This window comes from Lepidochelys kempii, chromosome 2, assembly GCF_965140265.1.
Source record: "Lepidochelys kempii isolate rLepKem1 chromosome 2, rLepKem1.hap2, whole genome shotgun sequence".
In the NCBI taxonomy this organism is placed as follows: Eukaryota; Metazoa; Chordata; order Testudines; family Cheloniidae; genus Lepidochelys; species Lepidochelys kempii.
Genome location: NC_133257.1, coordinates 213,996,190 through 214,018,678, shown reverse-complemented (window position 1 = coordinate 214,018,678; position 22,489 = coordinate 213,996,190). Strand labels below are relative to the sequence as shown.

General features: G+C 40.8%; 1 protein-coding gene across 1 annotated transcript in view; it reads left to right on the top strand.

Annotated features, from left to right (window-relative positions):
• TSPAN13 (tetraspanin 13) overlaps positions 1–21,788 on the top strand; it is a 28,778-nt gene extending 6,990 nt beyond the window's left edge. The window contains exons 2-6 of the mRNA XM_073333799.1: positions 10,373–10,540; positions 15,848–15,928; positions 19,500–19,613; positions 19,992–20,102; positions 20,629–21,788. Coding sequence (XP_073189900.1) covers positions 10,373–10,540; positions 15,848–15,928; positions 19,500–19,613; positions 19,992–20,102; positions 20,629–20,703 — 549 coding nt within the window. The 3' untranslated portion in view covers positions 20,704–21,788. The remainder of the gene's footprint in view (positions 1–10,372; positions 10,541–15,847; positions 15,929–19,499; positions 19,614–19,991; positions 20,103–20,628) is intronic.
• The last annotated feature ends 701 nt before the right edge of the window (positions 21,789–22,489 follow it).

Below are 22,489 nucleotides of genomic sequence, written 5' to 3'. Positions count from 1 at the left end.
GCAAATGAGTACAAAACAAATCTGGTCTATTTCTTGTTTTGACCCACTCCATCTATCTTTTACATCTTTGGCTGGCAGCAGACGGTGCAGAAGGACTGCATGCCATCCACATCTCATGGCTGCTCGGCAGAAGATGGTACAGTACGACTGCTAGCCATCCTCATCTCTTGCCTGCCTGGCATAAGATGGTACAATACAACTACTAGCAATCCTCATCTCTTGCCTGCCTGGCAGAAGATGGTACAGTACGACGGCTAGCAGTCCGTATCGCCTGCCCGCTCACCATAAGACGGTTCAATAGGACTGACTGCAGGACTAAAGAGAATGACCTGGTCAAGTCATTCCAAATTTAGTCCCTGCGCCCATGTCTGCCCAGGCGCTCCCAGCCGACGTGGCCAGGAGCACCTCGGACACGACGAGGACGACTACCAATCGTATTGCATCGTCTGCTGCCAGAAGGCAATGGGTTGCTGCTACTGTGCAGCAAAGCCGTACCGCGTCTGCCAGCACCCAGGAGACATAGGGTGACGGTTACCTGAGCGGGCTCCATGCTTGCCGTGGTATGGCGTCTGCACAGGTAACTCAGGAAAAAAGGCGTGAAACGATTGTCTGCCCTTGCTTTCACGGAGGGAGGGAGGGAACGGGGGCCTGACGATATGTACCCAGAACCACCCGCGACAGTGTTTTAGCCCGACATCAGGCATTGGGATCTCAACCCAGAATTCCAGAATCCGCAGTGGAGACTGCGGGAACTGTGGGATAGCTACCCACAGTGCAACGCTCCGGAAGTCGACTCTAGCCTCGGTACTGTGGAAGCGCTCCACCGAGTTAATGCACTTAATGCACTTAGAGCATTTTCTGTGGGGACACACACACTCAAATATATAAAACCGATTTCTAAAAAACCGACTTCTATAAATTCGACCTTATTCCGTAGTGTAGACATACCCTAAGTAGGAAGAAATGCAGAAAGCAACCAAAGCATGAATAAAAACAAACTGTATTTTAAAAAAATGGATCCTCTTCAAATAATCCAATGAGTGAGTAACATGACTAAAAAAATTTCTTTCTGACATGAGTTGGTTGATGGCATCTCTTGAACAATTTCTGTGTCTGGAATTGGGACAATATAGCTTAGTATGTGAGGTGTCTTTTTATATTCCATAGTAGTAGCTAATTTATCCTGGGAATTGCAGGTTCTCACGGTAGCCTCTAAAAGCTTATAATTCATATTCTGTTACTTTAAAATAATATCTTAATTTTCAAAACAACCAAGCAGGATATTACAAGTCACTATTGGCACTGACTTTACAGGTACAATAGTGAAAAGTTACTTCTGTTGAGTATGATAAGTTCATTGCTGTAAATTGTCTGAACGAATCCGTGAATGAAATGGGTGTGGTGGGGTTTTTTTGTATTGTTTTGTTGACACCTTGCAAAAAGTCTAAAATGTTTCTGCCTTCAGTGAGCTAATTACTTTCTTCTTTTTCGAGTACGTTTTGCTGATAACTTATTCTCTCCTCCACTTAATTGTTGGAGGTCTGCTTCAAATGTGCTTAAGTCCTGGTCCTGCAATTTGTGACTGCCCATGCAGAGCCTCACTCACCACACTGGGATTCAGTGTGGGAACAGGGAATCTAATCTGCCCGCATACAGTCAATTGAATGTGAGTAGTTGCACTGAAGCCTGTGGGATTACTCACATACTTTAAGTGCTTTTTCTTGACTGAAGACTTACAAAACAATTTTCCCAGTATTTAAGGAACATCGATTTGAAATCTAGTCAATTAGGAGAAAAAATATGTAATTTCACGTCCGTGCCGATTTTTGAGGTTTTGCAATTACATTTTTTTAAAACACGGTTTTTCGCCTGTTGCTATTCCAGAGGGTAAAATGACTGTCTGCAAAGTATTGTCAAATAGAAATGTATGTGGTTTGTGTATAACATTATATATTAAGAAAAATATGCTGCTAAACTTTCAGTTGGTAATTGCACTAATATTAGCTTACATAAATGAGACAGGATTTTCTTTAAGTAGATAGTTCCTCTTTAATGACTGTGATTAAGTAAAGGTGCTGGCAGTTAATATCTTGTTTAATCAGTTTATCGGAAGGGGAATATTGAAGTTGCAGTTAACTATCAAAACCTAAATAGGTAGCTCTGCTGTGAGGATTAATTTAACTAAAGACCTGCTGACAACCCTCCCACCAAAAACCACTTGTCTTGTATCCTCTGAGCAACAGCCTAAAGAGTTAAATTTCTGTTGCTGCAGGAACTGTAGAGACCTAACTTTGAAATTTTTTTAAAACTTTCAATATTGCAACTTGGATTTTTTTTTTAAATTATTGAATGTTTACTTAAATTACATAAATATTTACTGTAGATGTGGCTTCATTTTTTTTTCCAGTTAAAGGTATGTAATTTTAGCTAGTACAGAGTTCATGATGTAACTGCACCTTGTTTGTTTAATCAATGGAAAATACCAAATATCTGATAGTGGTTTGTAACTGAGCTCACGTTTATCTACTGAGGGTATGTAAAACTGTCTTATACTTTAGTATTACTTTGAAATTATGTCATGCTTTGTCATGTCATGCTCCATATTTCTATAACACTGCCTGTTGTGCTGATGGATTATAGTAACTACAGCTGTTATAATTACTGGATTAATGCTACGTCCTTTTTCTGTTTTTCAACAGGTTCCCTTTCCCCATCTCCCAATATAACCTGAAAATAAAATTTGCTCTGAATTTCATAAAAGATCTTGGATGAGGACAGAAATTCTCATATTGAGAAGACAACCCTTTGCCAGCCTGGCTATTGACAACAAGGAACATGGCTAATAGCAAAGCATTAGCCAAGTGCGGGTGGACTCCATCATGGGAAAAATATCTTCCAATGCAAAGCTAGTGAATCTGTCCTCTTTTCAAGGATTCCCTCTATTGGAGATCCTAGTGTAGCCAAGAAGAGCCACCATGTCAGTTTCTTTGCCACCCCTTCCTTACCCTTGGCACAGTGGGTTTTCCCAGGGTAAACAGGGGCAGGTGTACCTATTTCCCAGTGATTTCTCACTGTTTCAATGGCTTCTTGGAATCATGTGCAGTCAGGAATAAGAGCAACCAGAGGACTACTCTAACTTTGTGCCAGGATGGGACAAGTTCGTATGGGGTAATAGGTTAGTTCATAGTCTGTAGGAGAACAGAGCAAATTTCCATTTGAGTTAATATGAAAATGAATTTCTCAACCTGTGATGTAGATAAGCAGCTACTAAGTGACCACACTACTTGTTATGGTTGGCATCTCCACTCAAGAGTTTTTAATGTCTTTAATTAAAAAGTTTGGGTGTGCAGTGCCAAGACAGTAAGGGGAGGTTTACACAGCAACTGCTTGTACTGAAGAACCCTACCTCATCTTATCTCTTTGATATTCGTAGATATACTGTTTTCCCCCATATCGAACACCTTCTCCACCCAAGGTAACTTTGAAGGTAGCTTTATAAGATGGACTCAGTTTTTATGTCTATACAAAATGATGATACAGAAGCTGTTTCTAAATGTTTAGTAAATATTCTTGTTAACCTAAACTAAATCATATTGATCCATTGCATGCTCTTGTCACCAGTTTCTTTGTGCACATTTGATAGTGCATAACATTGGCTACAGAGGGCCTAGGAATATTTCTAAGAGTCATGTGACAAACCTGGAAATGTACTTGGATTTACCATACATCAGTCTATTACAAGGTTTAATGTCAATTCCACTTCCTATATAATTGTCAGATACTGGTGGGGAGCTCGGCAACTTCTGATATTTCGGGTTCCATATTGACTGGCAATAGCTCATGCAAATAGCTTAAGCAGAGCACGGTGTCTGTATTTAGCTATAGAGATGCGAGAACATGAGATCAGACTTTACTGTGTGGTAGAAAGTCTGCTCAAGCAGGTAAAAAGTAAACCTCCATTGGCTTTTGTTTTGTTTTTTTAATTTAAATGTGTAGTAAACTGCTAGTGTTAAACTCACTATGACCCCACATACAGGTCTGGGGTACCATGAGGAGCTGTTACGAGAATTGTGGCGTTATTAGGATTTGCCAGCAGCCTGCACTCCCTGTTTTATCTCTTTTGGTATGGAAATGATGTAGGATTTCTAATAAGCCAAAACCATGATTATATAGGCAACGCTGCCAGAGTTGTCTTTCTTGAGGAATCTCCAAACACTTGGATGAAACAAGAGGTGGTCAAAACAAGACTTTGACCTTTGGCTTTGGTTTAGCAGATGGGCGTAGGTTTGTGACGGTTTGCTTGCCTATGGCTGCTATATATTTTTCTACATTTTGTGCAGCACTGTACTTTTGATGAGAGTTTGAAGATTTGAGTCACAAAAGGTGACTAGTTGTAACCAAACAGTCATTTGGTTAATAAACTTAAGGTCAAAATATCAAAAGGGTTCACTAATTTTGTGTGCCTCGATATTTGGGAGTGGAGTCTAAGATACACCTGGGCCAGATTTCTGCTGCACTATCCACCTCCTTTCTGATGATATAAAGAGGGAGGAAACAGGTCTCCAAGAAATCTCCTCAGTGAAAGGAAGTGATTGGTGTATAGCTGCCAGTCCAGCTACAGGGGAAAAATCAAGAGTAGGAGGGAGGGGCGTGGAGTGCACTATAGTCTGGCTCTTTTAAACCAGCATAATTGTCCCTAGACAGCTTTTACAAATCAGCACAATTTAGAGCAGCCCTTAGGCTGGCTCCTAGCAAGGCTCAGAATATAGGAGGCACAAAGGTGGCTTAAAGCTGCCTTTATGCTGCCACACCCTCCAATTCCTGCTGTGGAAAAGAACATGAGGACTGGGTCCTCAGCTGTTTTGAAAATATGGTACCAAGTGTCTCAAATTGGCACAGAAAACCAACAAAGACGAAAATACAGGCACCTAGATTTTCTAACAGTTGCAAAAAATAAATGATCCTCTGACACCTGTATACAAAACATGATTTAAACATCAGAGGCATTTTTGTTACAATTCCTCTGAAAAGGGGATTATTCTTTCAGTTAAAAGCAGCAAACCCAACTTGCTCTGAACTAGCGAGTATTGTACATAGTTCAGCTGGACTGTCATGCCAACGGCACAACCCGCTTTTCTGACTTGCAGCATTCCTCTCTCCTTTCACATATATTTCCTGTCACGTCACAAGGTTGTTTAGTAACTAGGCTTTGATCACTCCTTTAGTTAAACCAGTGACCTACAGGTGAAATTGCCTGTTACCAATCGCCATGAGTCCACCAGTCCTTTCATTATAGCTGCTTCAGTACACACACAAACTTTAATGGAGAGTGATATTGGAGAAAATCTTAGCTAAAGTCAACATTACAGGTGGGCTACTATATAAATGGGACAGAAAGTTGGGGCAATACCCCAAACCCCTACAGTGCCAGTAGCATGCCAGGTGTGCTGTCACTTGAAGGTACATACTGTAGGTCAGAGGACCCCAAAGTGTGGGTCGTGCCCCCCTATGAAGGTAGGGTGGGGCCTTTGGGGGGCACAGTGGGTTCAGGGCAGCCCCATGGGGGAAGAGTGCCACCCAGTCCCTCCTCCCCCCGAGCTCTGATTCAGCCCCGGCCCCGGCTCGGTATGGCCCCGGCTCGGTACGGCTCTGCACCCGGCTGGGAGCATGACTGTGACACTGCTTGTTCCGCCTGGGGCTGGGGCTAGCCCCGGAGTGGAGCTGCACACAGCCCCGGCTGCCAGCCCCCATCACATCCCAGTTGTGACTCCGATCCTGCCCCTGGCTGCGGCTCGGATACTGGCCCCACTTCCGGCCCTAGCCCCCTTACCCTGGCCACATCTTCTCTCCCCTCCCCCCCCCAGCTGCTCCCAGCTCGGTGGGGGGGGGGGGCACTGCCCTCAAAAGTCTAGGGACCACTGCTGTAGGTGCTTCAGGTGTAGGTCTTGTGGGTGCTAGCCATGTGTCTGAGTGGTTACTGGGCCAAGGGAAAAGGCGTTTAGCTAGGACTGGCAGGAAAAAGAGGTAGCAGATATCTTTGGTACAAAGGCTTAAGAAGTTACAGTTCAAAGTGAGCAAAAGCGATTCTTGTTTGGGTCCCTGGAGCAGTCCACTCAAGAGTTAGGGCTCTCCAGGCCTAGTGTCCAGGGTGCCCTTTCCAGTCCAGTCTCTGTTCCAAGCCGATAGGTGCTTGCAGGTTTCCAGGCCATACTTTCATTTGGGCACCTCTGCACTGGTTCCCTGCTCAGCTGCTGCTCCCCTATAAGGCCCACACGGACCGACAATCTGTAATGTCTGGCAGTGTCCGTCTGTTCCATGCACAAGTGGTTCCTTCTCCAAGTTCACTTCTACTCCAGCTCCCTTCTTGTCATCTGATTACTGCTTCAGCTTCTCAATTGCTGCTGCTTCCAAACATAATTCAGCCAGTTCCTGGTTCAGGAGGCAGGCAGGACCGTTTCCCCTTAGCTGTGCAGGAGGAAGGAGGTAGGCAGGGGCTGATAGGAGTTTTAATCACAGCTAGCTAAAGAACTGAATTCATTTAGCCTTAATTTCCATATGATGCAAGAGTGGCCTATGAATTTGAGATCTCGGATTAAATGCAGAGGAACAGAAAACACATTCCAGGCTCCTTACACTTTCTAATAGACATTGATATATCTATAGCAGTGGTTCTCAACTAGGGGTACGCATACCCCTGGCAGTACTCAACATGCCTTCCAGCGTGTACTCAACTCACCTAGATCAGCGTTTCTCAACCTGGGGGGTTGCAGGATAGGTTTAGGGGGGTCGCAAGTGCAGGGCAGGCATTCGGGGCTGACAAGCAGGGCAATTATCCAGGGCCCCATGAAGGCAAGTTACATGCTTCAGTTCTGGGCTGGTGGGGGGAACGAACACACACACACACACCCCAGTGCAGACAGCGTTATGTTGGCGACAGACAACAGACAGACAGGCTTATTGAGTGTGGTTTGATTATGGCGGCAGAAGAGCTCTCTCCTGCCAGTGTAGAGCAGCTACACAGGAGACCATGCAGCTGCAGCAGTATAGGTTGTTAATGACTGAAAGTTGTCATCTGATAAATGTTTCTGAAATGCATTTAGTCTCTGTCCAGTTTTTAGTTGAACAAGCAATCATCACTAAGGCTACAATTTTTGTCATGGACTTTTTTAGTAAAAGTCACGGACAGGTCATGGGCAATTAACAAAAATTCACGGAAGCCATGACCTGTCCCAGACTTTTACTAAAAATGTCCATGACAAAACAGGGAGGTAGGAGGGTCGAGCATCCTGCTGTGCCTGGGAGCTGTGGCCCCTTCCCCGAGGCTGGGAGCTGGTAGGGACCTCTGCCCGTGGCAGCTGGGGAGCTCTAAGAGATTTGCCCCTGCCCTTCCCCTCCACAGCCCGTGTTGGCTGGGGAGCTGTAGGGGGACCCCCAGCTCCCGGCCACCATGGGAGGTGGGACTACCAGCTCCCAGCTGCTGCGGGCTGAAGTCACGGATTCCACAATTTCCTTGACCAAACTGTAGCCTTAATCATCACCACCAGACTTTCCGAAGGCATCTTTGTTTGCTCTCTTCAGAGACACCAAGGATTTGAGTAGGGGAGAATGAGAGCCTGATTGCACTAGCCTGTTCTAAGAGGAGTGCCACAAGCTATCCTTCATTCTGGAAAGTTTCTGCTTACGTATGAATGCTGCCCACTTGAGTAAACTGGACTTTACCACATTCCACTTGTACTTATTACTACAGTCACAGTCTGTGGTTCCTTGCAGTTACTCCAAATGGAAATAAACTAAAAATAGACCCACTTACTCTATACTATATTTTTTAATTGTTTGGGTATTTGTGATAGTGTGTATCTTAATACACTGCCATCAAAAGTAAAGATACATTTGATGGTACTTGAAGAATATACTCACAGTTGAACGTTTTAAATTGAGGAGAACAGTGGCTTCCTCTTATGACCCAACCAGATATGCTGTATAGTAAATGATCCTTCCTGATTGAATTTGTTCCAATGTTGAGTACATTATATTTCATTTTCTTCTCTCATTATTTGATGTATAGCTTGAGAATTACCTGCTGCATATTACTAGTGAGGTAGCATATCTTGTAATAAATCCTGGCTCCACTGAAGTCAGTGGCAAAACTTCCATTGACTTCAGTACAGCTGGGTTTTCATCCTTTGTACAAGTAATATTACTAAATTGGCAAATTCTCTTACAGGTTGCTTTAAATTATGATTTCAAAGAAATTTGGACCCTGTTTCTAGATAAACTTGGATTAAAAAAATGTTGATGGCTTACAGAATGCCAGACCTCTATTCCACCTAATACCCCCTCTTTTTCCCTCCCTTCCTCCCTCCCCCCATCCTGTTCCTCCCTCCTTTCCCTACTCATGTATGTCTTTTCCTAGTTTATTACTGATATCCCCCACCCCCAACACGTCTATGTAACATTGTCTGGTCTTGCAGCTTAGACCTATTAGAAAATTGCATAATAGTTTGGGAGATCCCATGAAGCATGTGATATTCAGAGACTTATGCAAGGTGTATCTTTACCTTTTTGAACTTTTTATTGTCTTTCTTTATGAAAATCAATACAAAACAAATTCCCTACCTCCACAGAAAAAGGCCTTGAGAGATACTGGGCAGTTTGCCAGTGTCATTCAGAGTCTTGCTTACCTAGTTTTATCCTAAGCCTAGTTCAGTAAAAGTAAAAATCCAAGACACCAGATTAGTTAAACAGCATTAAATCCCCATGTGGATGCTGTTTTTCAGAGTTAAAGTGGCCTTAATTTGGCTTTTCTTAATTCATTTTGGAAGTGAATTAAACTAAACTAAATGAAGGCCATTTTAATTCTCAATGAGGGTGTTAATACAGGAGTTTAAGGCAGTTTAACTAATCCATTTCAAATTCATACCTTAATTAGTTTGGATTAATTTTCCCTTATGCCCCCTGTAGACAAGCCCTTAGTGGCATAATGGATTTATATATGTCAAAAATGGTATTTCGGGGCCTATGTGATTTTTTTTTTTTTTGAACTTCCATAGTGGGACTTCTGAATACATACCTTTTAAAAATGGCCCTGGGTAACTATGTTGGAACTGAAGATGAGTTAGAAATCTTTTGTTTGGGTTTAGGGAGGGAGCATGAAGATGTCTTGCTGTAAATTTGTTTAAATGAAAATTGAAAGCCACATGTAGCATTCAGATTGCATTTATGTGATTAGTAAAATCAAATAGTTGTACTAGGCAAAATACTTACAGCTGCACTTAATTACAAAACTGTGAATTACCGGCAAGACCAGGTTTTAGAAACTGAGAACACTTCCAGTTTTCAATCTCTTTTTTTAAAACGTGAGACCCTTTTTTTTTTTCCCCCCAGCTCCTTTCATAGTTTGTTCCGGGCTCTGATTATTTGTGGTCTACTTCCCTCCTTCATATCCCCTCCCAGATCTAGAGATCCTGGAGTTTTTCATGGCTCCAACACTTTTCTTTGTGTTAGATTGAACACAGGAAAGGCTGGGCCTTCCTGCTCATAAAACAATATTTCCAGTAAACTAGTTGAACTACAGTCTGCATTTTCAGAATACCGTCCTTTGAAAGGAAGGAAACCGCTTACTGAGAGCGTTTTGAATTTGCTGTGATGATTAGAGTCGTCTTTGCTTCATAGGAAAGCTGTCTTCCCAAAGGCACGTTCAGTGAGGACAAGACTCCTGACTGTTTGTTTTGCTGTCAGAGTAGCATGTCAAATACTGCAAACAGCATCTTTGCATTTGAGCTCTGTAAATGTGTATTGTCCCAACATCAACAATTCAGAAAATGTTGAAGATTAACGCTGATGTAGTGCTGATTGGACTATATGTCTAGAAAGTAGGGTATTTTTTTCCAACTTGTTCACGTAGCAACCGAGCCAAGTATATCCTGTTTTTTTTAAATAGACCTTGTATTTCTCACAAGGTATTTGGAACTCTAATTTATTTCTCAATCTGTGGTATAAAGCTGTTAATCCTTGTTTCAGATGCATGCTCAACTCTATTATAATCCCCATTGTTATATTGGTGTCTCTGGTATGAGACATTGGTCTTAAACTGAGGATGGAATGTGTTGGAACAGACTTCACATTCACAATATTGAAAGGTAAATGTACACTTGCACATTATGAACAAGAGAACTCTACAGGAGCTAATTTTTAAATTGTTAACTTCATATTTTGGACTTTAGTTTTTTCAGTGGTAGGGAGAGGAAGTATCCTCTTTTAATTTCAAGAAACATTAGTGCTAGGAGTACTAGCAAGCTCTACTATTTTTTGTTTAGATACTAATTGTCGTTTGTTTGTTCTCTCTCTCTCTCTCCCCCTCCCTCCCTTCTAGCTGGTCAGCCTGCTGCTGATTGGAATTGCAGCATGGGGTATAGGCTTTGGCCTCATTTCTAGTTTCCGAGTAGTTGGCGTGGCAATTGCAGTGGGGATCTTTCTGTTCCTTATTGCTTTGGTTGGATTGATCGGTGCAGTCAAACACCATCAGGTGTTACTCTTCTTTGTATCCTTTGATTGGAAATTTACAAACACAAGTTGTAGTGTGTGTGTGTGTGTGTGTGTGTGTGTGTGTGTGTTAGAGTAATCCCTAGTTGTGGACCAGAACCCTATTGTGCTCGGTGCTATATAAACACAGAACAAAAAGGTGCCCCAACACTCCTTCCCAGTTTGTGCCCAAAATTAGTTCTCCGTAATGCATCCCTTCATCCACTGTAGGTGTGTGGTGTTTTTGTTTTAAAAACCTCTTGCTTCCTTTTTATTTGTATGATGAGAATGTTATTTCTGTCAAGGACTCATCTACATTACATCTATAACAGTCACAGGAGACTTTTACTGCCTGTTTGTCCCCTGACCTAATTATAACACAGTTCTAACTCTAGGTTAAAGTAAACTCAAATGTGTTGTAGTGGAGTCAGATGACAGCCCTGGTGTAACTGGTTCCCCTGAATTTATTATAGGGAAATTAAGATATTTCTCAGGCACCAATGGGATCTTTGGATCTCTATGAAGTGGGTTACACCTATTTCATTCAGCCTCCATTTGTTTTCATTCACATCTAGTCCTTTGTCAGCCTGAATTAGAATTGAGCATATAAGACACTTTCTTGGGGTGCCCAGGACTGACAGTCTCCTTGTTACCCTCCTGCCTCAGTGACAGGAAGACTTGCCGGTGCTTAACTGGGTGTCGGCTCCCTAACACCATTAGCCACACAAACAATCTCTGAAGGACTCTGTTTTGCAGGTTAACAATAGGTGTATCCAAGCACCACTGAAAACACCCCCCTGCAGCATCCAGCCCCTCTAACTTGACACCCACAGAAATGACCAGATTTGCTGTCCCCCAAGGAACACACAGTTCAGTGCAGGAGCAGATCCTTGATAACCTCACATTGCTGAGATATATTTATAGTAAAAACAATCTTAAGTTTTATTATCAAAAGCCACGACCCAAGACAGTGAGTAAGGCTGACAGGTGGAAACGGAAATGGTTACATATAAAACAAAAAGTATAACATGATCCTTAGAGTCAAACCTTAACTTTAAAAAGCTAGAATCTTTGTCTAAAGCAGTTACTCACCTAAAGCAATCTCTCAGCCTTGCCAATCAGTATGACTAGGATCCACCTGTTCTCTTTGGTACTTCAGTGAAGGATAAAAAACATGTCCTCTTGCTGCTTTGTTACACCCCCAAATCCACTGTTTTTGTCCCTAGAGTCAGGATGACCCCTGTGATTTATTCTCTAGTGCAGTGGTCTCCAAACTTCTAGGCTCACGCACCCCCAGGGTGACCTGCTGCAGACGTGCTGCCGACAGAAGAAGACCCGCCGCTGGAGGGGAACACCAGCCATGGACGTGCAGAGCTGCCGCCGAAGGAAAAAACAGCTGAGTGTGGCCCGTCAGCACTGCTGCTGCTGCGCACCCCCTGGGGTGATCTCGCGCAGCTCAGTTTGGAGACCACTGCCCTAGGGTGCTGGTTCCATGTTGCTTTCACATCTTTGTGTTGATGTGTGTTGACCGACTTCCATTGTGTTGGCTTACAATGCTTACTTTATATGTGAACCAAGGCAGACAGGTGAAGCTACATCTTTGTCTGGCAAAACCTGTTTGTCAGACCTGCGTGGGACACAGATTCTAAAATAGAATTTCAGTACATACATACATCTTAAATATCACCCACCCATACATCTCACAAAGATGATCAGTAGGACATACACTTTTATTAGATACTGCACTTGATCCTCTTTGGATGTGTACTATGAAAGCAGTGTGTTGAGTGTAGTGAGTTTGTCAGGCCTGATAGCAGTTGCTGTTACGGATCAGTGAACCCTTTGCCAGATGGCACCGAGAGGCTCTTGGGGGTCCCAGCATGGACTTTGTCTAATGCTGTATTGACAACGTGCTCTGTTGGCACTATGTAAATAGTTTATGGTGATGCCCTCCATGATTAAATCATGATAATCGTATTTCGCTTTCGTTCTGGGGTTTGGATGGGGGATAAAGCTTCATCAGCTCCAACTTTGATTTCTGGGTGCAGTCCACTAATGAAAAATAAAGTGACTTTTTTAATTTTGCTAAAACAATAGTTCAATTTCCAGAAGTATACAAATCTGTCAATGAACGACAGGAAACTAAATACAAATTTTCAAAACTTGCCTCTTCAATATTTAAAAATAAGGGTTTTTTTTCCCCTTTCAGTATGATTCATTTTAAAAAACAGATTTAAGAAAACAAGAGAAGAAAGACCCTGTATTGTCTCCTGTGTAAGTTTTATGCAGGTTCAGGTTCTGTAATAAGGTGAGACTCTGAGTCACTTAAGGAAAAAGAATGTTTGAACAAAGGGTGCTGCCTACCCACTAAGACTGCCTGGAAAATTAACTGCTTTGTACACAGAAAATCTGTCATTTAAACCCTTGCTAACTTTGAATCTGGGATTAGCAATGGGAGTATGGAACTTCCCACTTTTAGGTCAGCTGTCTGATCAAAATGATTGCAGACGGTCCTCTGCATCACAAAATTTATTGCTGATCTAAATTTGCAGTCTTGTTAACAAGGTCAGCAGATAAATGTTCTCTGGGGCAGGGATTCTTTTCTTTGTTTTGTCTGTAAAGCACCTAGCATGACGGGGTCCTGATCCTCTAGTCAGGTTCCTGGCTGTTGCTTTAATACAAATAAATAGATTAAATAGGCATTAAAAGGCAAATGAACATTCCCTGTTCTGGCTAAATATTTTTCCATTCTGTCCAGTGTATTGCAGCAGAGTTAGAGCTCGCTATTTTCTCTCCAAACATATCTTTTTTTATCAATTTTGAATATTTTTCCTTAGACAACCTCTAGGAGTCGCTCCTTAGTACATAAAGGACCGTAGATTATGCAGTGGATCTTCAGCCTTTTACAGATCTGCTTTTGCACATCTGTTCAAACCACTAAGAAAAGCATTTATCTACTGCTTTTCCATTGCGGTGGTGACTCCATACAGACTAGTCTCCACAGTTAGCTTTTACCTTATCAAAATAAACACAATTTTTCAGAGATGGTAAGATTTTTTTTTTTTTGTCCTGCACTCATTCTTCCCCAATCCTTCCTTTTTTAAAGGAAAAGGCATGGCACATGCAGGATGCAAGAAGATCCCTCGGGAGGCTGTATATCCTATAAATAGAGCAGTTGCCTGATTAGTTAGTGCTTTATATTACAGTTATGAGTTCCACGTTATGTATAAGTGTGGCAAGCAAGAGAGATTGCTGTGTGGTGGCTAGCCCGCACAGGTGGGTTTTAAAAACAGACATAATTATGGGTTGTCAAGGTTCCTCCCCCACTCGGAACTCTAGGGTACAGATGTGGGGACCTGCATGAAAACTCTCCTAAGCTTATCTTTACCAGCTTAGGTCAAAACTTCCCCAAGGTACAAAATATTACACCCGTTGTCCTTGGACTGGCCGCTACCACCACCAAACTAATACTGGTTACTGGGGAAGAGCTGTTTGGACGCGTCCTTCCCCCCAAAATACTTCCCAAAACCTTGCACCCCACTTCCTGGACAAGGTTTGGTAAAAAGCCTCACCAATTTGCCTAGGTGACTACAGACCCAAACCCTTGGATCTGAGAACAATGAAAAAGCATTCAGTTTTTTACAAGAAGATTTTTAATAAAAAATAGAAGTAAATAGAAATAAAGAAATCCCCCCTGTAAAATCAGGATGGTAGATATCTTACAGGGTAATTAGATTCAAAAACATAGAGAACCCCTCTAGGCAAATCCTTAAGTTACAAAAAAGATACACAGACAGAAAGTTATTCTATTCAGCACAATTCTTTTCTCAGCCATTTAAAGAAATCATAATCTAACACATACCTAGCTAGATTACTTACTAAAAGTTCTAAGACTCCATTCCTGGTCTATCCCCGGCAAAAACCAGCATATAGACAGACACAGACCCTTTGTTTCTCTCCCTCCTCCCAGCTTTTGAAAGTATCTTGTCTCCTCATTGGTCATTTTGGTCAGGTGCCAGCGAGGTTACCTTTAGCTTCTTAACCCTTTACAGGTGAGAGGAGCTTTCCCCTGGCCAGGAGGGATTTCAAAGGGGTTTACCCTTCCCTTTATATTTATGACATGGGTTCACATGATCTTCTGGGCAGCTGGGACCTGAGCATTCCTTGCAAAGTTAAAATGTATTCAGTCTAGCTTAGTCCCATACCTATCTGTAGCTGGATGAGGAGAGAAGGACAAAGGGGGGGGGGGGAGGTTGCTTCTGTATCTTAGCCAATTCTTAATGGATATATGGCAGACTGCATCTATTCTAGAGGACACAAATATTCCAGGCTTTTGGGCTTATGGGCACTGCTGCAGCTACAGTAAAGTTCTATTGCTTCTGTGCTGCAGATGCCTGTAGGAAACCCTTGGAAAACGTACGTGTTCTGGTGCAGCACATGAATAAAAGGTATGGAAGCCCAGGTGACACTACTACATGGCCATGTTTTGCTGCAAAGTCACTTTTACAATTGAGTTTAGCTCTTTTTTTTTTTCTTTTTTCCCCAGCTGTGTACAGGCCTGGATGTAATCAAACCACCAAAAACACTTGAACACACACATACAGGAGATGCTTGATACAAGAAAGATATTTCCTGAGGATCACCATTTATTCTATTTCCGTGGTTACAGCTTTGCTCTAGTAAATATTAAGCGTTTAAACTAAGTCCTATGGGCTCTCCTGCAGTTAAAAGGAATATCTGACTTAGAAACAGACTTGTTTGGAACTTAGTCTCCTTTAATTGTAAAATCTGCTCTGCATTGGGAAATATTGTGGTCTAAAGAGTCATTGAGGAAGACAAGTGTCTGTCAAGTATGAGGTGGCTATTCCATCACAAAGAGGCTGTTCTGGTAATGCCTTAAAGTAGAGCAAGAATGAACCTTATGTAGCTTGTGTAGTTGCAGGAAATATCAAAATAAAATTTTAATTGGGTATTTGAATCAAAGTCCCAGATCCAGTCCTTTTAAAATTTTAATATGTGGAAAATAAAGAATTTTCATTAGATCTTTAAAATCATGTGACTTATAGAAAACAAATACAAAGCATTGCAACTAGATTTTTTTTTTTAAACTTGTATCATAAAGCATTGTCTGGTTGAGCTCTTACTTATTCCTTATAGCTTACTTATACATTCCAAAAGATGGCCAAGCCCTCCCATTTAGATGCTCAATAGCTTTTATATTCTTAAGCACCATTTATGTACATACTTGACTCTGCATGTAACTGTTAAGCATGTGCTTTGCTTACCTAAAATTCCTTTGAAAATGTAACCTTAACTGTTTCTTCAGTACATGATTATTCTCTTGCTAGTGTTCATTGTCCAGTTTTCCGTCTCCTGTGCTTGTTTGGCATTGAACAAAGATCAGCAGGTAAGAAATTTCTTCTGAATTTTCAGTTGAACAAAAATGATGTGTTTGTCGGTAGATTTGAGCTGTGTACTGCTGCCTTGACAACTTGATCAAACTGTAGTATGCATAGTATATTGCTTATATGTCTCTATAAAGGATGATGGGGACCTTTTTCACATCCTTTATTTAGCTAAGGACTGCTGCAAAATCGGTGCTGGGTGTCAGGTTCCTAGGAGGTCATTGATGCAGTTCAGTGTTCCTTTTCAGTGGTTTATATTTTGACTTTACTACTTTTAGACTTTCTGGTTACATTTCTGTTCTCAAGTATGTCAGTTATGTGATGTGAAGTTCAGCAATTTGGAACAAGCTGAACTAATACTCAGTAGTTTCCTTTGCTGTTATCTTAAATTTAGATTAACACTGAATTACTTACGCATGAAAAAAACATTTCCATATAATAAATTGAATAATCCAGAAACTATGGCTATTATAGGTATATTCAATCCAGTCTATTAAGCATGTAAACCCTATTTGATTTAAGGTGTATCTCCTCCCTCTATCCACAAGTCAGATCATTGACCCCCCTGCTTAGTGACTATCTAGTAATACACTGGCACGTGGAACCAGCCCCATCCTCTGGGCCCGCAGTCTGCCTCTAAGAGCCAGTCTTTTTTGTTTTGTTTTGTTTTAAGTTTATATCCTGTTTGAACTGTTAGACTTCACAAATCTGTACCATTTATTAAAGGTTACCTCCTTTATTCAGCTTCACTTCTATAGCCAAGCTTTGTAACCTAGTGAGGTTTACACATCCATGGATAAGATGTTATCAAGCATAGTTTGTGCTGGAGCTACTGATGACAGTGATCACACCTCTTAATGTGGGGAAAAAAAACTGGGACAGCTGTCATGGGAGAAGGGGGGTATGTGGCAGGGCTTTAATTGATGGCTCTGTGTGAGGTGGAAGTAGGAAAGGTGCTCCCTTTTTCTCTTCCTCACCTTTGCACCCACCCTTTCTGAAAGCTTTTAATCTTTAATTCATAGATTCGAAGGCCAGAAGGGACCACTGTGATCCTCTAGTTTTGACCTCCTGTTTAGCATAGGCCATAAACTTCCCCAAAATAATTCCTAGAGCATCTCTTTTAGAAAAACATCCAGTCATCATTTAAAAATTCAGTGATGGAGAATCCACCACAACCCTTGGTAAATTGCTCCAAAGGTTAATTACTCTCACTGTTAAAAATGTACCTTATTTCTAGTCTGAATTTGTGTAGCTTCAACTTCCAGCCATTGGATTGTGTTGTACCTTTGTCTGCTAGATTGAAGAGCCTATTATTAAATATTTGTTCTCCATGTAGGTACTTATAGACTGTAAATAAGACACCCCTTAGCCTTCTCTTTGTTAAGCTAAATAGATTGAGCTTCTTCAGTCCATCGCTATAAGGCATGTTTTCAAATCCTTTAATCGTTCTCGTGGCTTTTCTCTGAACCCTGTCTAATTTATCAACATCCTTCTTGAATTGTGGGCACCAGAACGGGTCACAATATTCCAGCAGCAGTCACACCAGTGCCAAATATAGGGTTTGCACGAGAATCCTATTTGAAGTTCCTCCATTTATGTATTCCAAGATCACATTAGCACTTTTGGCCACAGCATCACACTGGGAGCTCATGTTCATCTTGTCTACCACAACCCCCAAATCTCTTTCAGAGTCACTTTCTCAGGATAGGTTTCAGAGTAACATCCGTGTTAGTCTGTATTTGCAAAAAGAAAAGGAGTACTTGTGGCACCTTAGAGACTAACCAATTTATTTGAGCATAAGCTTTCATGAGCTACAGCTCACTTCATCGAGAAAGCTTATGCTCAAATAAATTGGTTAGTCTCTAGGGTGCCACGAGTACTCCTTTTCTTTTTTCTCAGGATAGAGTTCCCCATCCTGTAAGTATGGCCTACATTGTTTGTTCCCATATATATGCATTTACTTTAGCCATATTAAAATATTTGTTGCTTGTGCCCAGTTTGCCAAGTGATCTAGATCACTCTGAAACAGTAATCTGTCCTCGTCATTATTTATCATTGCCCCAATGTTAGTGTCATCTGAAAACTTTCAGTGATGATTTTTGTGTTTTGGGGTTTTTTTTTGTTTTTTTGTTTTTTTTCCTCCAGGTCATTGATAAAACTGTTAAGTAGTGTAGGGCCAAGAATGGCTCCATGCAGGACATTATTGGAAAAAAACTCACTTCATGGCAATTCACTGTTCAGTTATATTTTGAGACCTCTGTTAGCCTGTTTTTAATCCATTTCATATGTGCCATGTTAATCAAAATGTCACATCTAAGTATATTACATCAACACTATAACCTTTATCCAAATTTGTAATATCAAAAAAAGATATCAGGTTAGTTTGACAGGATCTATTTGCCATAAACCCATGTTGATTATTAATAAAGAACTAAAGGAAAGTAATATAATTAATGCTAGAGTCCTGTATCAGCTGTTCCATTATCTTGTGTGGGATTGATGTTAGGCTGACATACCTTTAATTACCTTGGTCATACTGTTTAGCCTCCTTAAAAACTGGCAAAACATTAGCTTTCTTCCAGTCTTCTGGAACTTCCCTGGGGCCACCAGCCAACTCAGTGCAACTGAGCAGCTTGATGCTGCGGTTACTACAGCTTCTGACTAACTTACTCTTGTTCCTCCACAGCAGGATCTGTGCTAGGTCCCAGCTCCAGCAAACTTGCCCATAAAATTTACTGTTTTACTGCTGGATTTTATGGAGCACCTTCAGTTAGTGCCTCTTAACTTTTAGCATTAGTATCTGACACAATTCAATGACCCATCAGCAGCAGGGAGCGAATAAGAGCATGGCAACTAGATGATCAGCCATGCATGGCGTTGGTCACAATAAAACCAGTATTTCACTAAAATCTGGTTAATGAGAGATCTGAACATAAGAATGGCCAATTTGGTCAGACCAACCAGATCTAGCCCAGTATCCTGTCTTCTGACAGTGGCCCATGCCAGGTTCCCCAGAGGGAATGATCAGAACAGTAATCATCGAGTGATCCATCCCCTGTTGCCCATTCCCAGCTTCTGGCAAACGGAGGCTAGGGACACCATCCGTGCTCATCCTGGCTAATAGCCATTGATGCACCTATCCTCCACAAACTTATCTAGTTCTTTTTTGAACCCTGTTATAATCTTTGGCCTTCACAACATCTTCTGGCAAGACATTCCACAGGTTGGCTGTGCATTGTGTGAAAAAGTACTTCCTTTTGTTTGTTTTAAACCTGCTGCCTATTCAAATTCATGTTGCCACTTTGCTGGTGGTACAGCTGCAGATCTGAAAAAGTGTGGAGATAATCCATACGGACTGTGAACCTTATACTGGATATTTTTCTTGCTTTAGCTATTTGGGCTATTTGTACATTATATTCATGACATATGTATATTGCTTGTTTTAGACTGTAAATACATCAGGGCGGGGGCTGTGTCTGTGAGTATCATGCATACTACATGGACACCAATGAAATACAAAAAACAAGGGTAGCATTTATTAAATGATGCATGTGTTAACTTTGTGTCTTGTAGAGACAACTTCTCGAGGTTGGATGGAACAACACAAAGAGTGCTAGAGAAGATATTGAGAGGAATCTAGACTGTTGTGGTTTCAGAAACTTCAATTCAAGTGAAACCTGCTCTGCTGTAAGTAGATCACTGAGATATAACTTTTGTTACTTATTCTTTTCTAGAGAAGTGTGCAACCATATTGCCATTGCTTAGCAGCTTAAGTATATCATCACATTTACAGGAATACTGTATAGTTTGAAAAATCATTATCAAATACACAAGACTGAAATTGTATCAATTCATTTATGGTACTTACCTCATTTAGACACTTTGAGATCTTCTGATTAAAAAGCATGACATAGGAGTCATGTATTATTTACAGTCCAGTTTATTAAAAATGCCAGTCTTGGGCAAAACTATGCCATCTAAAGACTAGGTGCCTCTGGCTAGCTTCACATGTTTGTGCTACATTTTTTTTTAATAATCTGAAAGCTGTAATTTCTTCTGTTACAGGCTTGCGTTAAAGATAACCGATGTTTAACATGTGCACCTATAATAGAAGAATATTCAGGAATGGTACTGAGATTTGTAGGTGGCATAGGACTCTTCTTCAGTTTCACTGAGGTGAGTGCACATTAGCATAATTCTTTACTGCAGAAATCTCTAACACTATTATTCAACATCGTCTAGCTTTTCTGACTAGCAACTCAAGCAGAGTGGATAGCGAACAGAAACTGCCAAGAGGCATGTGGTCTTCAGCACTGGTGGTTTCCCAAGTCTCTAATCTTCAGTGCGTGTGGTAGCCACACCTTTCCAGTTACATTGTTAATACTGTAGATAAATGAGTAAGCAATAATTGTAGATATTGGTGTGGTCATAGGGAAGTATATGCCAACACCCCACACATTGGATATGCAGGTTTTTCTCCTTGTTGCTAGAATGAAATCTCTCCCAGGATATGTCCTCCCACTAGTAACAAGGGAACTTGTGGGGTTTTCTTGTGACTTAAGTACCAGTGCAAGCACGTCCTGAACTTGCATTTGCAAATTTTATGTATCAAGGCACGATGGAAAATATTCTGTTCTTTAAACCAGATGCCTGGAGTGGGGAGATAAAAGCACTGCTAAGTGTCTATCTTCTTCTTTTGCAGATTTTGGGAGTTTGGCTGACTTATAGATACAGGAACCAAAAAGATTCTCGTGCAAACCCTAGTGCGTTTCTTTGATTGGAAAATTTCTCAAGGACTGAATGTCTTTTCCAGTTAAAATATGAATTCTCTAGCAATTAGCACTTCTGCACGCTAAGGATCTGAAAGAAAACAATTTTCCTACATGGAGATGTTTGTGCTTGTCATCTTTGGTTTCCCATCTTCACCTCTGGGTTCTCTATCTGGAAATAGATATATCTATTCTGTAGCTGAATGCAATGTAAACACTTCTGAGATGATAGTTAACTGTTAGATCACAACAATTGCTGCAGTCTACTGTTTCTAGTTAGTTTTATGGCACCAGAATGTATTGCCTTTCTGAGTGTATTTTTTTTTGTTTGTTTGTTTTTTAAACCCCAACTGAACAACAAAAAAATACAACCAACATATATTCTGACATTAACACTTTCTTGTGTGTTTTTTGTTGTTTTTACAAAAAAACCATGCTTTCTCTTTAAAATGATGCATCTGTATGTTGAATGCCTGTAGGGTGAAATACAGTAAATCTTTTTTTTCTGTTGAATCACTGTTTCCCATTCTGCTGTGTGGGTTAAAAAATACCATAGAGAACATCTGAAATATTTAAGCTTATCAACCCTTTATTGTGTTTCTTTTCTTTTAGATAAATTCAAGATACCATTTTAGATCATGGATATAAACGTATGTTAACTGACTTCTGTAGGGTTTAGTTTTGACATCTTTAGAATTGCATTTAAAGAGAATAAAAACATTTTTTTTATCTCTGTATCTAAGCAATTGAGAATAATGAGTGAGGAAAACCCATTAAAATTAACCTATTGAAACTAATTTTAGAAGTACTTTACTTTAAAAAAGCAACTTTCTTGATAGGCGAATGAACTGTGGTACTAAGACAATATCGGAACTGGTAATGATCCATTTTGTTAGTGTAACAAATTTTGATCGATGTTCAAAGATTTCTTATAAAACTATTTTTACAGGTAGTTTAAATTCATTGTTGTAGTAACTTATGAAAGTGTGATACTGACATTCATTGTCAAACCTGACCCATCTTCATCCTTCAGTATCTATTTAAAATACTTGATTTGAAATGTAATTGTAAAAATATCATTGTGGCATTTTTGGTAGTTTAAAAATAATTTAAAAAATGTGCTTGTACTTGAATGCTCTCTAAAACTTCAGAAGAAATCGCTGTCCTTGACCAAGTTGTTCATATGCTAAAATAGATACCTTTATAGACCGTGATACACTACACTGGATGATCAGAAGGCCTAATCTTTAAGGTGCATGGTGGTTTTTAACATGCACTCTTTTCTCTGAATTATGGTTAAATGTTGTCCTGTCTTCAGTGAAGGATTTCAATGGAGCTGCCCATCTTGGCTGAAATTCCATCTCTTCTCCTTGTATGACACTCAACTTGAAAAAGTTCTGGGAAGATGCCCAGAAACAATATCTAGGAGAGCAGCTACAGAAGAGCGCAGGCAGCACAGGTTGGAGAGTATGAGGGAAACAAGTGTAATGTAGGTTGGGGTGGGATGTTGAAGGGCCTTCACTAAATAGGAGATAACTGAATTTAGTATGGTAAGCAGGTGCTCAGGTACAGAGGTGATAGGACCCATATAGGCATCTGTATGTTCAGTTTCTTTCTAAACTGAGATTGCATAAGGACATCTAGGTGGAGATTTGAGATGGGACAGAAGGGAGAAGCATTAAGAACTTCATGTACAGAGCTGCAGAGAAGTAGTTATTTGCAGTACACAAGTTTTTTATCCTGAAGTAGTGCCACCCACCCTCAGATCTACTTGCAAGCTTTCAGCAGTAGTAC